Source organism: Glossina fuscipes, unplaced genomic scaffold (genome assembly GCF_014805625.2).
Source record: "Glossina fuscipes isolate IAEA_lab_2018 unplaced genomic scaffold, Yale_Gfus_2 0, whole genome shotgun sequence".
Lineage (NCBI taxonomy): Eukaryota > Metazoa > Arthropoda > Insecta > Diptera > Glossinidae > Glossina > Glossina fuscipes.
The window spans coordinates 34,621,674-34,638,521 of NW_023998414.1; the positions used below are offsets into that span (position 1 = coordinate 34,621,674).

Below are 16,848 nucleotides of genomic sequence, written 5' to 3' on the forward strand. Positions count from 1 at the left end.
ACACACACACACACACACACACACACACACACACACACACACACACATACATACATACATGCACACACACACATACATACATACATAGATACATGCATGCATACATACATACATACATACATACATACATACATACATACATACATACATGCACACACATACACACATACATACATACAGAGGAGATTTTTACAAAAGCACTACCTTCTTACCTTTTATACGTTGGTAATCCGGTCAAAGCTATTTGCAAATATTTACAACACAAAGCGAAATATTCGATATTAAGATTCATGTATTCATTATACGGTCATAATGGCAAAATCAACTTCAAAGAGAGTCAGTCAACAATTTAAAGCATATAAAAAAAGCGAACTTTGAAATCTTCTTAGTACGAATTCATTCATTCATTTATGTATGAGTAATGCTTCAAAATATATGCGTGCATGTACACGTACTATGTTATAACCTTTTTGTTAATAAAAAATTGATAGGATTTACCTATTATGGTCATTATTATGTTAGATACTAAACACGATAATATATATAATTGTTTTATTATTACGTTTGTAACGCTGCGTGTGCGTACATTAATTATGTTCATCTATCCAGCAATTTCAATAGTTTTAATAGCAAAATTGCTATGAAGTATAATTAGTCCCCAGATATATGAGATAGATCGATCTAGATCTGTAATAAAAGATTCATTGTTATGTAGTGTATGTGGGCCAAATTTTCAAAATTAATTATCAAAGATAGATCTAATGAATAGTAGAGTAGGCAAACGTGATTCGGTTGATTTACTGAGTAGATTGAATCAAGATTCGATTTGAGTAGAGTTACTAAATAGATATGAAAGTATTTGGATTTGATTAAAATTAGTGGATATATATATAGTATCTGATTCTCTCTGATTAGATTTACTAAAGCGATTTAGATCTATTTGCCTTTTTTCTACACTGATCTAATCCCATAGGTTTACATAGTTCAACTATTAAATAGATTTGATCTATACGATTTACTAGATAGACATAGACATCGACTAGACCTATCTGATCATTGCTTTAGTCGCGATAAATAAAGAAAGGAAAAAAAGACTGCAAAAAAGTGATTTAATATAATGAAAGTTACAAAATATTGTCACCAGTTAAAGTGAAGGCAAAAAAAAAAAAAAAGAAAAAAAAAGCTAAGGCCGACTGTAATCAATAAAATCTCGAATGCAGAGAATTCAGAATTCGACTTAAACTGAATATAACGGTGATTAATTTGTATGTTAGAAAACAACCCTTATAACTGAATTGTCAATTGACATAATTCACGATTAAGCATATTAGAGTTAAGAAAATATTCTCACGTGATTTCTATAAAGAATGTCCCAGTTTTTGTTTATCGACCTACCATCCATCATAGAGGAAACGTGGCATTTCACCATTGACCAATACATTTCGCTAGCTCGAGACCTCTTTTGTTATTTTGAAAGCTTTTTCTACCAGCTTTGCATTATTATTCGTTAAGATTCTCGTCCCCGATCATATAACTATATATCATATTTTTATATATTAATTTTGCAAAATATTTGGATGCCCACATGACACGGATGTTCCATGACTTCACAAACTATATGTGTGATTGATCAGCATTAAATTCTGAATCAATTTAACCATGTCTGTCTCTTTTTCTGTCCATCTGTCCGTCCGTCTATCTAAGTAATATCTGTTGTTCGCCGCAAAAATTACGCTATCGACTTTAAATTTAACAGAAACTTTGCAAGTTTTTTGCATGCTGGTTGTTATTGAAAATGGCCGAAACCGGGCAAGAACGCCTCCGTTTGTAAAAAGGAGTAAAATATTGTTTTTTTTTTTTTTTTTTTTGCTTATTACTTATAAATTGTAACTGATGAATGTATAAAAATTTGAATGCTTACATTCTATGGGCGATGCTGTGGTAGCTGTACAAAAATGACCGCGCCTATCCAATATCATAGTGCATGAAAATGTAATTTTTTTTTTTTTTTTTTATATCATTTTATATAACGCACAGAAGTAAGTTTTAAATGCCCCCCATAAAGTATATAAGCGTTTAGCCAATTTCAAATTCGGAAGGCAGGTAGGCATGTCGGTCTGTTCGTCTGTCCGCATACCCAACTGTGTGTAGTATCTGTTGCAAGCATTCTCCCATCCGTAGAAATGAAGATATCATCAAAATATTTGAAAAAGAAAGCGAAAATGACCCAAATATGTTAAAGCACACGCTTACGTAACAAAACCTGTCAATACCCTTTCTTTCCGTGTTTTTCACTTTTTACACATGCACCATATAAATTTTCACTTTTATTTTTAAAGTGGAAAATGTCAACTGCGCCCACCCAATATTGCTTGTTTTTCTCCTTTTTTTTTTTTTTTTTCTTTTTTGGGATAGATATAACGTTACGTGGTATATTTAAGATTCGAAAAAAACGCATAAAACTAAAATATATATTTGTAACAATAGCACAGGAGTTTCTGCAAAAGTTTTTATTGAACTATTAATTATTTATTATTATTATCACATTTTTGTTTGGCGAAAAGAAGTGCATCTTCGTCTTATTTCACGCATTAATTGCAACTTTCTTCGTCTTGGGCTTTAATTCTTTCTCTTCGTCTCCGCTTCAATTTAGTGCATCATCATTACACTTTTACGAGTAAAGAGGCGTACAAGACGACAAAAAGTACTTGAGAACAGTCTAAAATGGCATACGAACGACAGCAAATATTTTTAATTAATTCTTTTTTTTTTTTTGCATTTTCAATAAATATTCTCAAAATGGACGAACTTTCATTCGGACCTATTGCATGCAAATCCTCTTTGTTTAAAAAATCGCACAGCATTTTGACTTGTAGGCAATGAAATATTCGCGAGAGAAGAAAAAAAAAAAAAACAGGTGAGAAAAATGCGATTTGCAGCGTATCAGCGATCAGCGATCAGCGACCTTAATCTTAATCTTCGAATTTCTGTAAATTGCAAATGCGTTTTACTTTAAACACTCAACGATTTTCTTCTTCGACTTTTTACTAACCAAAGCAGATTTGTTCAACGATTGAAAATATAGATGCATGCATCGCGGAAGTGTCTGCTAACTACTACCAATATCTTCTCATTTCATGTCAATAGCGATGTATGTATGTGTTTGTCAATATGATTGCTATACTTTGGAAATTTGTGTAACTGTAAACTTGGTATTGTTATTATGTTCGGTTTTTCTTTTTTTTTTTGTCTCAGTTGAAATTACAAAAATTTTTTCAAAAATCTCTTCTCAATTAACTCTTGGTCCTATCTATTTATTAATCACTGTCTAATGTCATATAAATTACATTATTTATGTATAACGTACTAAAGTTTCATTTGTATCTTATAGATAGAGCATAGGACAGGACCTCTTTTTCTGAAATTTACCATAAACGTAATCGATTTTCCAATAAAATTCATACACATAGTTAGATAGCGGGCTGTGTTTGCAGTACTGCTATCTTTTCAAAACAATCGAATAGGATGCATTCAGTTGATTTGTTCCCAGCTCAAGGCTTCCTCGATACGCATCAATCGTTTAAGTTTAAAAGAAAATGTTTCGGGCAAAGCCAAAGCGAGCCAACAGATGCAATATGATTTGATATGAAATTTGCACTGATCAAGCACTTTATAATAGCATTTGTGGACGCAACAATTCCGTGAAAAAGATGTATAACGATCATCGTTTATTGTTAACAAGAAACTCGATTTTCATTGCCTAAAATTCATTTTATTTCATCGTTTTCAGGTATGCCAACACTCCTCACGCATACCTATCAACTTTCTCATAAGGAAAATATATAGCTTAGCAGAGTTACGGGCATTCGTAAAACTGTTATTAGTAATCGCCGCACATTGTCACCAACTGGCGAACTAAAATGAAAAAGGAAATCTTAAAGAAAGCGCAGCACTTCTCATATATTTCTTTTTTTCTGTTTAACGGGGCCACAAAAGTTCGATTAACGTTCAATATACGATTGTACGTCCGTTTTTAAGCAATATATTGAATTTTAATTTAGATTAGCTTTGGATTAGAATTTATTTTTAAATTTATTCGATTTAAGGAAATCTTATATTGGCCCGAACGTCGCAGCTAATGGACGACTCAGATGAATTAATTGTTGATTGCATTCGAAAGGGGAAAAACTATTGTTCTGACTTTAATTTTGCTGAACAATGATTTCAATGAAGTGTTCTTTATATGTTATAAGCTCATAAATTCAAGTATCACTTCAGCATTTAACAACAACAGGCTAACAAGGACGAAAGTCTTATAGCAGAATTATACACATACCTATATACAAACACAATGAATGAATGAAATGTATATTAAAAAGTTTTTAGTACGAATGAATGATGATTGTAGTGTTATTTATGGAACTTAGCGATATAAATATTAAAATTTATTTGTACAAGGATAACAGAGAATTATTGTTATTATTATGATAAATTATTGGCTTCGTGCCCAAGGAAAATATTTCCATTTATATATATTATAAAATATGCATAAACGTATAAATGCACTGGAAAAATAAAAGTATTAATATTAGCCTGTCCTTCTGCAAAGACGACTATTTTTTTTCTAAAAATGTATTTTTAACGACGCAGTCGATGTGAAAATTTGACAATTTTTTGTAATCTATTCATTGATTACAAAATGCATTCGGATATATTCAAATGTAAATCAAAATGAATCAACGTTTTCATTTTATTCAGCAAAATTCATTATTTATTTGATAACACAGATTGACTCTGTCCGAAAATATGATTTACATATTGGGGAAAAAAAAATCAAGGAAGACGTTGTTTTCTATATATATATATATATATTTTTTTTTGTTTTTTTATTTATTCAAATATTTCCAAATACATAGTTATTTATTAAACACTTTGCCCGAATATATGATTCACATTTCATAGAGAATTTTAAAATTAAGAAAATTATATATAAAAAATAAAGCCCATCTATCAATATAAATTTTCCAAGATCATGTAAGATTTTACAACAACAATAAACAATTAATTCAAACAAAAGACTGAAAGGACAATTTTCAAAAATATTACAAGTTGATTAGAGTGAAGTTAAACTAAACACTCGTAGTACGTAAGCCAAATTTGCAAAAATAAAAACATTTCTTCACATCAAATGCGATTCCGTCGCTCTATAACGCATATAGAAGGGAATTTTTTTTATATAATCCATACTAGCGAAGAGAAAAAAAATCCGTAAACAGAGATATGCAAAAAAAAAAAAAAAAAAAAATGAAATGACATAAATTATAACATCGACGAAGAAGTGAAGTAGTAGAAAATATATTCGCTAAGAGGGAAATACATTTTGTTGTACGTTCACGGCTAATACAAAGCATATGGCATTTCAGCATTTCCATCTCAATACATTAGATTGATTGTGCGACTAACCCTTTTTACATGTACATGCTGCAACAATTTGTCACAAATTTACTCTAAGGTATACTTTAACGGCATATTCCTGCAGGATTTTTAACGAAATCCTCTACGACTATATCACTTAGGAGGAGAGGGTAGGCTTTACTTATCTGACTCTTACTTAAGCGCTTGCACCGATTTCACAATTCCAAAATTGGATTAAAAATCACCATTGCTACCGTAATAGCTTAAGTCGTCATAATTTCTTAGTCGCATGAATAAAAAAAAAATAAAAATTTTTTTTTTAAAGAAAGAAACATGATAAGGGATCAAGTTTACTCGCTTAGTCCTGCTTAGAAGGATATCTGTTTGTTTTGATAACGTGTTCATCTCGTTTAGAGTTTCGTTTTGAATATTTCTTCAGTGTTTTCTTTTGCTGCATTAATTTTCATAAAAACTGAAAAGTACTCTTGGTTGTCCTGTTATACGTTTGTTTGTGCTCACGTTACTTCTATTCGGCACAATAAACTGTGATGAACTTTTTATATTAAGCACTCTGACAGGCATGCAAGCATTCGGTTTAATGCTTTTTTTTTTTTTTTTCATTTTTTGTTTGTTTAGAAAGACTCATCTTCCTGGTACTCGTGCTCTAATAAACATCAGAACTAACATAGCTGAAGCCTTCGTATCCTTATAATGGATATATAAGCATGTTTGCAAGTTAGACATAACCATAAATATAGTAAACAAACCGTAAGCACGTTCTACTGCACAGACGTGTCCTTGTTTCTTGTTATACATCAGGAAAAAAAAAAAAAAAAAAAAAAAAAAAAATGAAAAATGGAAAAAAATGGTTTAGCAGTCGTGCTACTAACATAACAAAATTGACTTTTTTTTTTTTCTTTTTTTTTCTTCAAAGTACTTAAAAGTTGTACATGACGTCTGTTTCGCTAGGCTTATAGTCAACGTATAGGTGAGTAAGTTAGTGAATGCATTTCTTCTCAATGACACTTTAGGTAAAATTTGTAAAAGCAAAGAAAACACGGCCTACACCCATGTACCCGGTACGGACTCGTCATATATCGTATAGGCTCATTAATGTTTGTTGCATGCATACTCTATGGATAAACGTTACTTTGTTGTGTGTGTCAAGGCCCTGCCGTACCTTTTGCTCGCAAAAACTCAATTTTCTTTTTTCTGTAACTAACTGTTAAAGGTATACGAGATCATACCATTTCATAATTTTCAAAAACCTTGGGGAAATTTATTTAATACAAACACACACACACACACACACACACACACACACATAAACACAATGAGGAGAATTAAATACAGTAATCATATGAAAGGCAACAAACAAGAAGAAGCTTGGAATACCTGAAAGTAAGTAGATATGTGATGAGCGGTTTTAATGCATTTATAAGCGCATCAGGCATCCACTTGTTTTGCTTCAGATACGAGGAATCTAAACAAATGATAACATATGACTTTACACAATAATAATAATGATGACAGAGACTTAAACAGAAGTAACCGGAGTGAACATAAAGCGACGCAGCTCACAAGCATTATAATGCGCTGCGGAGGTAAAGTAGGCGTTATACAGTTTATGAAAAATACATATACATACTATACGTTGCCAGTGGGTTCTGTAAATGTTTTTTGTTTAATAAACATTCATCATCGACACACTGCCATCATCAACCAAAAGCACAAAATACACTTTCGTTCTAACCATCACTTTGTAAATCATCATAATATTGTTGTTAAACGCAAAATGCAAGTAAGTACGTGTGGAGTAGTGTATCATAGTTGGTTGTTCATTTATGTGTTTATGAACATTTTTTTTTTTTTTTGCTGTTTGTTATTAAAACCCATTAACACTCAACAAACATACATACACACACACACACACACATACACACATACACACAAACACACACAAGTTTACCTATCTATTTACTCTTTGGCAGTTAAGAAGCGTACATATATACCAAACATTTATAGACAAGATTTTCAGGCCTTGTTAACTAATTCAGTTTGCCGGCTGCTCTGTTTGCTTGCGCGACTCGTTCAATTGCATTATACCCGTTCACTTCCTTCTATCAGATTCCGATAATCAATTATAATTAATTGAAATTCTTTGTGTCTGCTCTTGTCTCGTCGCGTACATCCCAATGGAACGAACAGTCAGTCACTTAATAGAATGACATAACAAAGTTTGCTTTGTCAATTATTTTGTTTGCCACACAACCATACTGAATTCAATAATCAACTAACGTAATAATAATCAGACAAATTGAAAGAATATGCAATTTTTTTATATTACATATAGTAATAGTAGTAAAGAGGTGAAGGTGGGGCCCGGAAAAGGTAGAGGGAGAGGGAGAGGGAGAGCGATAGGCAAATCACTTGAATATAATTGCGGCAAAATCAGGTTATAAACATTACTTTGCTCCTATTATTGCTGGTACAAGTTTCCTAGAACCACAATTACAGTTCACTCTTAATAATCTTTTTTATATTCGGTTTTTCCGAATAGCTTGTAATGCAGACAAACTGTCAGTAACAATGACGGCTTTGAGTTTGTTTTTATGGGCAAGGTTCGCAGCGTGAAGGATAGCTTTGGCTTCGATTGTGAAAGTTGAAGTACTATCGTGAAGTATGTGATAGAGAAGAACCTGCCCTGTAGCATCTACCACGGCACAAGCAGAAGGCAGGCGAAAAGACTTTGAGCCGTCTATGTATAAAAGATTCTAACCGGTACTCTTCAGTACCATCATTAACACTACTCTTCCATTAACCGTCAATGAACTCCACCTTTATATCCAACAAACGTTGAGAAAACCAAGATCCAAACATTTTCGAGAAATCGCTTTGATCATACAATTGCAACTCACCAATGGATCTTGAAGAAGTCTTCCTCCCCATTCTGCAGTTGCCAGGCAAACTCTCCCTATAAAGCACATTTATTGCGACTGCGTTAACTTTTCCGTAGCTAGAAGTATTCCCTTTGGTCATTTTAAAATCAGCTTCAGAACTGAATATCAATTCATTTACTTAATTACAACTACTAGGCTCAATACCTAATGTACATTTATTTATATTAGAGCCGATAGCCGATGCTGCTAGTGCTCAATGTATTTTCTCTTTTAGTCTAAGAATTTATTTCATTAGTCTAAAATTATAATAAAAATAATAATATTTGGTTTTTTTTTTTTTTTTTTTTAATTTTTCCTCAGAGCGATGCTACGAAGTTTATGGCCAGGCTAAGATTTTGGCCAGTTCCGTATATCTAATCATGCTGATATTTTCCTTCTGCGTTATGTACAATGTCGTTACAATGTGACAAATCCAAGTCCAATAAAAGAGCTTGGAGAGTAGAATGCGACAAGCTAACTACCATCGTGGTCCATTAAATTTGGTGGATTATAATCTCTTTCTGGGATTGAAGCCCTCCGATATGAGTAGGCTTAGAAATGCTTAAAGATCGTATATGAAAATGTATGTTATCTGCCCCACCCCAAAGATAGCTATCTAAAACAGTTAACTGATATCTAAGGGATCGGCCTTGATATGGAAGAGATAACCCATTGTATTTATCATACGATAATGAGTACGAAAAAACCCTTATCGTTCACGAAATGAATGAATGAATGAATGAATGAATGAATGAATGAATGAATGAATGAATGAATGAATGAATGAATGAATGAAAATAAAAATGTCATAATTATTTCTAAGACAAGTTAAATTATTAGACGGAGCGTTAATGTTAAAATGGTTAGCTATTGAAATGATGGTTAAATGACATTGTTGCGGTTATATATTGTCTACATCTTATCTTTGTTGCGTTTTGTAGAAAATTAAATGATAATCCAATTTACAACATAACGCGAAATTTTTAACAAGCAATGACTTTTTGCTTATATATATATATATATATATATATATAAGATGAAGATATACAAAAAGAGATGCATGAGAAGAAAAAGAAAAACAAAAAAAAAAAAAAAAAAAAAAAAAAAGGAACAAAAACAAATGTAAGAGAAAACATACGCATGCATATTAATTCATCGGTTAAAGTTGTAAATCAAAAAGCAAATAACACAAAATGTTTACACACAAACATCTCAGATAATGCTAAATGAGCAGACGGACAAGCGGACGGATGCACGGAAAGACTTAAAGGCAAAACAAACAGAAATGCATAACGACATTCATTCATTCGCACAACAGATGGTACAGAGAAAAAAGAAAAATAAAACAACAACAAGAACAACAACAGCGAAAATAAAGCATATGCTGCTGCTACTGGTGAAGAAAACAGCTACCGTTGAATATTATGGATAAGTGAGTAGCATGCCGTTTAAACACAAATGAATACAGATGCATGCGAATCTATGCAACTAATAGAGAAGAGTTGGTCATATGTGCATAAATTTTATATATTTTTCTGGCCTTTTTTTTTTTATTCCTATGGTTTATAGCTGATATAACGGCGGCAAGAGCAAGAGCAAGAGCAACAGCAATAGCAGCAGCAGTAGCAGTGGCAGCAACAGATCTCAATGATTTACTTGGATTCACTCCCTTGCCGCGCGTTCTTCATTTATTTAGCATTCGGTTCGTTTTATGTGATTTTATGATTTGTTACACTTTGATGAACTGGCACATATGCCATTCGATGCGTTTATTAGACTCCCAGTCCCACAATTGACCCCCACTGTCATTTTCAGCTTCCTTGTCTTTTTCTCTTTTTCTGTTTTTTTTTTTTTTTTTTTTTTTGGTTTATCTAATGTTTGACAAAAGCAGTGCGTTTGTCACTTTGACGTTAAAGGCGAATTTCTTTTTTACGATAATTTTTGGGCTTTTTCTCCTTCAAAAGACGTTGACACTGAAAGAAGAGTTACCATCGTACACATGTCGTGCCTTTAATAAATGCATTTTACTTCATTTCAACAAAATTCTGGAAGCAATGACGAAAATTTCCACGAAAAATCAATTACACCGACATGCTTTTATTGTTGCCCGAGATTATTATTCGTGGAGGGCATGATCAGCAAACAATATTGTGCTGCGTTGCGTTTCTTGCCATTGCAATGCAATCTTGAGAAAGGAAAACCACCTAAGTTAAGATCAAAGCTTTCTACAAACATGTGAAACTTAAATCACGTAAAGTTTTCTTCCCAATTTTGAATCCTCAGTTAGAAGGTCTCCGGTAAATAAATTTTTTTTTTTTTATTTTCATTTTTTATCATATCCTATAGTTCTACGTTTCGTGTACGCGCTTAGCTCCACGGTAGTTAACAAAAGTAGGAGTGAAACAAAAAAAGCTCGTGTCGTCTCCTTACGTTTTCTGCTACCGACACTTTATGTGGGTGAGACCTATTTAAAACTTTTGCCTTCGATTGCAGTGCAATTTCAAGCTGGGAAAGAGGAGCCGTTCCCGCCGATCGCCAGAAGTAGAGGACTACACGTAGAAATCCTGGCACCTGTGCGATATCAGATGGAACAAACGGAAAACGTCTCTACACAGGCTTACTTACGTCTCATATGACCTAAATGAAAAGTCTCTGACGTTATATGGTAAACCTGCAGATGTAATTGTACTAAGTGGAAAAAGTTTTTGGTATTCATATGAACATAGCATTCTCGCTAGATACAGCAAAATATTGTTCAAATGTCCCCCTCGGCGTTGAATACATTGACACACACGATGGCTGTAATTGTTAATCTCTCCGTCCAACATTGGTTGCCTTATGTCGATTTAGGCTTTGACGTAACCGCAAAGAAAAAATCCGTGAATGTTAAAGCACGCGATCACTTGAGCCTATTCACAAATCATCATCGACGTCTTGGTGCGTCGCCACAATGCCTTATGAAATGTTTGCGAGCAATGAGGCATTTCTTCAAAGTTTCGAAATTTATGATTAGTCACAAAAAGTCATAATAGTAATTTGACGTTTGATTGTGTCGTAGCTTTGGTGATGTTGCTTAGAATATGGCTGTAAAGCTAATTAAAGATTCATAGCAGTTACGGAAAAAGTTCGTTGCGTTTTTCCATTAAAATTCGGACACATCTTCTTTACACTTTAAATTCACGTTAATCACGTTTGGCAATTTTCTCAAATTCTTTTCTACAAACTTGCGAACCATTTTCAGAATTCTTGGCTGATTTTAAAAACGTCATTTTTTTCTCGATCCAACACATGTATCAATGGCAGAGCAATATGATTGACACCTAAGCAAATTGAAATTTTTTGCTAATCACTGCCATATGCACTGGCTGGCATAACTGCAATATATATTTTCCATTATTGCAAACTCAAAAAAAGAATTCAAATTAACATTAAGCCTAATTTATGGTTAATTAAAGACAAGTAAGAAAATTATGCCATCGTCGTTATCCTGAAATGGGGTAAAAAAAATAAAAGAACTAAATTGTCTTACTCTCTAATATGGACTGGGCGCGGTTGATCTTTTCTATTTGAAAATAAAATTTTTTTTGTATATAGACGTTGAAGGGCGTTGAAGGCATGTCCTTGGGAAAATTTAAATCATTTCTAAATTTCTTTGCAAATTTCTAGACGATTTTCGGTAATGGGAGTATGTTTACCACATCTACTACACCGTTACGTAGACAGGCACATGGATAGACAAACAGAGGGACATGTTTTGGGTGAAACTGACCAAGAATTTGTATACTTTATGGGATTTTCGCAGCTTCTTATAAAGATATTGGAAAAAAAAAAAAAAATTAAATATTGATACGTTATAATATTGGGTAGGCGCGGTCAACTTGTTTCCATTTTTGTGCAGGCGCTACAGCATCGCTCGTAAAATATGCATTTAAATTTTTGTGCACTTGTCTCCTGTAGTTCAGGGATAACGAGCAAAAAATCAATTTTTTATACCTTTTGAAAAGCAGAGGTATTCGCAGTGTACGTGGTGCTGTAAGTGTGTCCTTTGGCCGATTTGGCCTATTTTCAAAATCAAGCTGCGCGCGAGAACTGCCAATGTTTTTGGTAAATTCGAGGTTGATGCCTGAATTTTGAGGCCAGCAGAGGACAAGCAGGCAGACTGACACCCGGACAGAGGGACATGCTTAAATCGATATAGAATTTGACGCTGATCAAGAATATATATGTCCTTTGTGGAAGCTTTGACATTTCCTTTGGGGCGTGGCAAATGTTTTCACAAAATGAATATACCCCCCTCATCCTCCGGTGATGGGTGCGCAGAAAAAGAAGAAAAATATGATTTGCAGTGAAAGTGATTCAGAGAAGCAAAATGAAGAAATACCAGAATGAAATGAATTCAAGTTTTTTTATTTATTTTTTTTTCATTCTCCTTCTGTTTGCAAGTTTTCAATATAAATAAATGTAAATCAAAATAAATGGAAATTGATTTTGTCCCTCAATCATTTAGTCTGGGTAAATGCACATGGATGCTACTGGATACATTCATGTTTTAAATTTAGAAGAAAATATTCATTATTGCTTGTTTTGTTTTCTTCTTCGGAGTAAATACAAAGCAACTGAATAAAGTCGTGAGTGTATTTCCGCGTACTACTATATCGTAGTTAAGCAAGCACAAGTAATATAAGTACTAGTGAAGTAAATGAATTAATTTCCAAATATTACAACGAATTTTTCAGTTTAAAGAAGAAAGTTATGATAAAAAATAGATGTAGCACTAAAAAAAATTAGGAGGAAATTGAAGGAGATTTTGTGTGAAAAAATTTTAATATAGTTGACAGAATGTACAAACGCAATGGCACTGAACAATCGACAAGGAATCGAATAATAAGTTATGGTAGAAATATTTGAGAAAATTGTGAAAATTGCACTCATCAACAACTAGATGGCATTTAACAGATCCATTTTTCCATTTCTCGATTAACATAAATGAAAACTTTTTATCGGACAATTTCATCTGAATCGATTTAAATTGTGAAGCTTGACATTTTCAGTTCGTTGGATAAATTTATCTTTAATAGAATAGATGCCGGGGCTATTCAGGTCTCAATGGCTGTTTCAGGTCAGGTCCTTTCCTTAGTGGATTCTATTTGTCCAGTCATTAGGAGAAAATCCTAATCTCGCTTGATAATTATAACTCGACTTTTGTTTATTAATTCGCTTATGTTTAATAGAAAGCCTAGCAGCATTAAAGCATTAAAGTTAGATTATCTATGCTTAGCGTAAAGAACCTATCAATAATCGATTAATCGTCAATTATGCATAGATGGAACGGAGTACCTAGACCAAACAGCTCGGATTCTGCATCTACATCGTCAGATTCCAGCGGATGATGACGGATTCTCCCTCGCTTTCACGTCTTATCTTCTCGACAATTCAGTTAAGAAGGAGAAAATCGGAAGTCATCTTCCTCTTGCCTATATATATATATGTATTCGAACACGAATTGACGTTGCCAATCGTTTAGTTCCCATTCCGTTCTGTTTCTACTTATGCAGTGCTTCCTTATTACAGCATCTCTATATTAGTCGCAAGAGGATAACAAACTGCTTGCAATAAAAGAAATTGAGTGAAAAATAAAATATACTTGTCATATTTTATATACATAAGAATAACTACTACGACTACGTGTAGGACTACAACAAGCTGTGTGACTTTGATCCTTACAAAACATATATTTACTTTGCAAATTAGGCTAGAGAGGTGAAATTTCGTGCATTTCGCATATACAGACTACTTTCAGGCAGGTGCAAAAACATTTCCTTTCCAAGTTGTACCTATGTATGTGCACTTTAAAAACGATTTGATGCCTTCTTAAGGCTGCTATCAAGCAGCAAACATTTGTCTACAAATTTCATTTATGGCAGCTAATAATACTGAATATCAAAAAACAATTTCATCAGAAGAGCAACAAATACAAGTCTACGCGACAATTAGGAAATAGGAAATCGCAGAGCATCCTATAATTTGTTCAAACGGATACAAAAAGCCTTAATATATAAGAAAAATTTTACAATATTTTCACTTTTAACTGTGAGTATAGCGAAGGGAAGAAATCTTTAGCACAGTATTTACGCTAACGGTGATTGTAATGATTGCAAGCGTTTGCACAATTTCTAATAATAATATCATGACGCCCCCTCAAAACTTAAACAGATGAAAATCAATCGCTTAATGCTTTCGAATGGAACGTAAGCGCCAGTGAGTTATATGACGATATTAATGAAATCGAAAGCAGCGTAAGTGCCGCGTAAGATGGCCGAGTCAGAGAGTCGAAAAGAAATATAAGCAACAGGTTGGACTATGCTGTAGATCATCTCGAAATTAGATATCCTGGTTAATGTCTGTCTTATTGTCCACTATGGGTGCCCTCACCAGTTGGCGACGTGCACTTTGTTCCTTAAGTTTGATAGTTCAGAAGATATGCAAAGTTCGACCCGTCCACTGGCTGCTTCGCCCCTTTTTCTACGCAGTATACATACAGAGACAAGATGCCAATCTGCAACGCCGTTTTCCAATCGGCCTGTAGTCTATAGTCTCTTGTTAGCCACTTCATAGGAATAAACTTTTACTTTTCCTTAGACCATAATTTCGTTTTCCCTAAAAACTATTTGACAAAATCGGCGAAATCAGTCGTAGTGTAATCATCATACAAGATGCTGTAGGGTGTATCATTGCATTTCAAGATATTTGTAAATAGAAGAGATGTTCTTTGCTTTCTTACTTTTTCTTTTTTCAATTTTGTTTTTTTTTTTTAAGACATACTCTGTCGTCCTAATAATATCGTATAAGTGTTATGTAAAAAGGACGTTGAAATTGATTTTTCACTTACCTTGCATAATGCTATACCCGTATCTAGGCGGTCCATAAAATTATCGGCATTTATTGTTAATTCGGGATACAATGTGTTCAACCATTCGGCTAAATCCTCTTTCATAGCCTCCAGATATTCTTCGCTGGATTTAAAGGGTCGATAGGGTCGCGCCTCAAGCAATGCCATTTTTACCGATATTTCAATTAAACGCAATTAAAAATAAAAACCAAAAATCATTAACTCGGTTTTCGAGAGAGTTTTCAAGGGAAAACCTCAATTTCAAAAATTTTTTTTTTTATATTTTTTTTTAGTTCGTTTCAACGCATTTATCGGTTAAAGAATGTGATCCTTGTTTAATGCAAACAGTAAATGGGATAATATTATCAAAAAAAAAAAAAAAAACAAAAAAAAAATGTTTATTTTTCCTTGAAAGAATCCAGAGAGACCTGAAAGTAGAAAGAACCAAAAGATCGCATTAAAATCTCTTCTTACTCTTACTTAAAAATGAAATAAATACATAATAAATGAATTGATGAAGTGGAGGAGCAGTAGAATAATTATAGCTTCCAACGATAATCACATTACATTACAACATTAGATCAGCCCTAAATTCTGGTCGGTGAACGAAGGCCGGTAAAATTCGAAATAATATTCGACTGACCAGATTGAAATTTGTTATTAATAATATTGTTAACCTATAATACCTTATTATTTGATATTGGTCTAGTATTGTCTTCTTACACCCATCACCGAAGGATGAGGAGCTTAATCACTTTGTCAGGACCATTTGCAACGCCCAGAAGAAAACTGCGAAGACTCCACAACGCATCTTACTCTGAAGCGATTTAACCATGTCTGTCTGCCCGTCCGTCCTTCTGTTGTAAGCATTCTCCTAACTTCAAATTTTGCTGAAAAATTGGAACAAGTTCGTACACTCAGATTGATGTTGAAAATGCATCGAAATCGGTTAAAGCACACGCCTACAGTACTACATCAAATGAGAACAACTCTGTTTGTCAAAAGGTCTTTTGTTCATTACCCAGAAGTTATCGCAGAAAAATGTACAAAAATTTGAACACATATTCTATAGGCGATGCCACGTCTACGCAATTTTATAGTGCATCAAAATGGAATTTTTTTTTTTTTCAATAACTTTATAACGCACTGAAACAATGCCATGAAGTATATGAATTTCCTGGCTAGTTTGAAATTTGGAATGCACCTAAGCATGTCTATCTATTCGATTGTCGATCTGTCCGTCTGCGCAACTATGTAGTATCCGTGGTAAACAATCTCCAATGCGTAAAATTGAAGATATCGGCTACAAATATTCAAAAGAATTTGACCTGAATTGGTCAAAGGACACGCGCACAGCGCCCCTACACTTGTTACTTGTTATAAAGTACAACACATAGACTATCCCCTTTTTAGATCGTAAGGTTTAACTTATACGAAAGAGAGAAATGCAAAAATCCATCGATGATGTAGGTTCAAAAAAAAAAAAAAAAAAAAAAAAAGCGAAAAGTATAGTTGAATGCTTTCGAAATTTCATATAATGCTCTCTTTATCATACTTGTCTCTCGTTGTTTGTTTTGCATTCAATAAAATGGCATAAGAAAAAAA

General features: G+C 33.3%; 1 protein-coding gene across 2 annotated transcripts in view; it reads right to left on the reverse strand.

The window, feature by feature from the left end:
- The window catches only part of LOC119644708 (GAS2-like protein pickled eggs), a 204,100-nt gene that overhangs the window by 95,829 nt on the left and 91,423 nt on the right, over positions 1-16,848 (reverse strand). The window contains exon 1 of one of the 2 annotated variants that reach the window (XM_038044403.1): positions 15,244-15,411. In XM_038044403.1, the coding sequence (XP_037900331.1) occupies positions 15,244-15,411 (168 nt within the window). Of the gene's footprint in view, positions 1-15,243; positions 15,672-16,848 lie in introns of those variants that run through there. The other variant, XM_038044402.1, reaches the window with a different exon arrangement.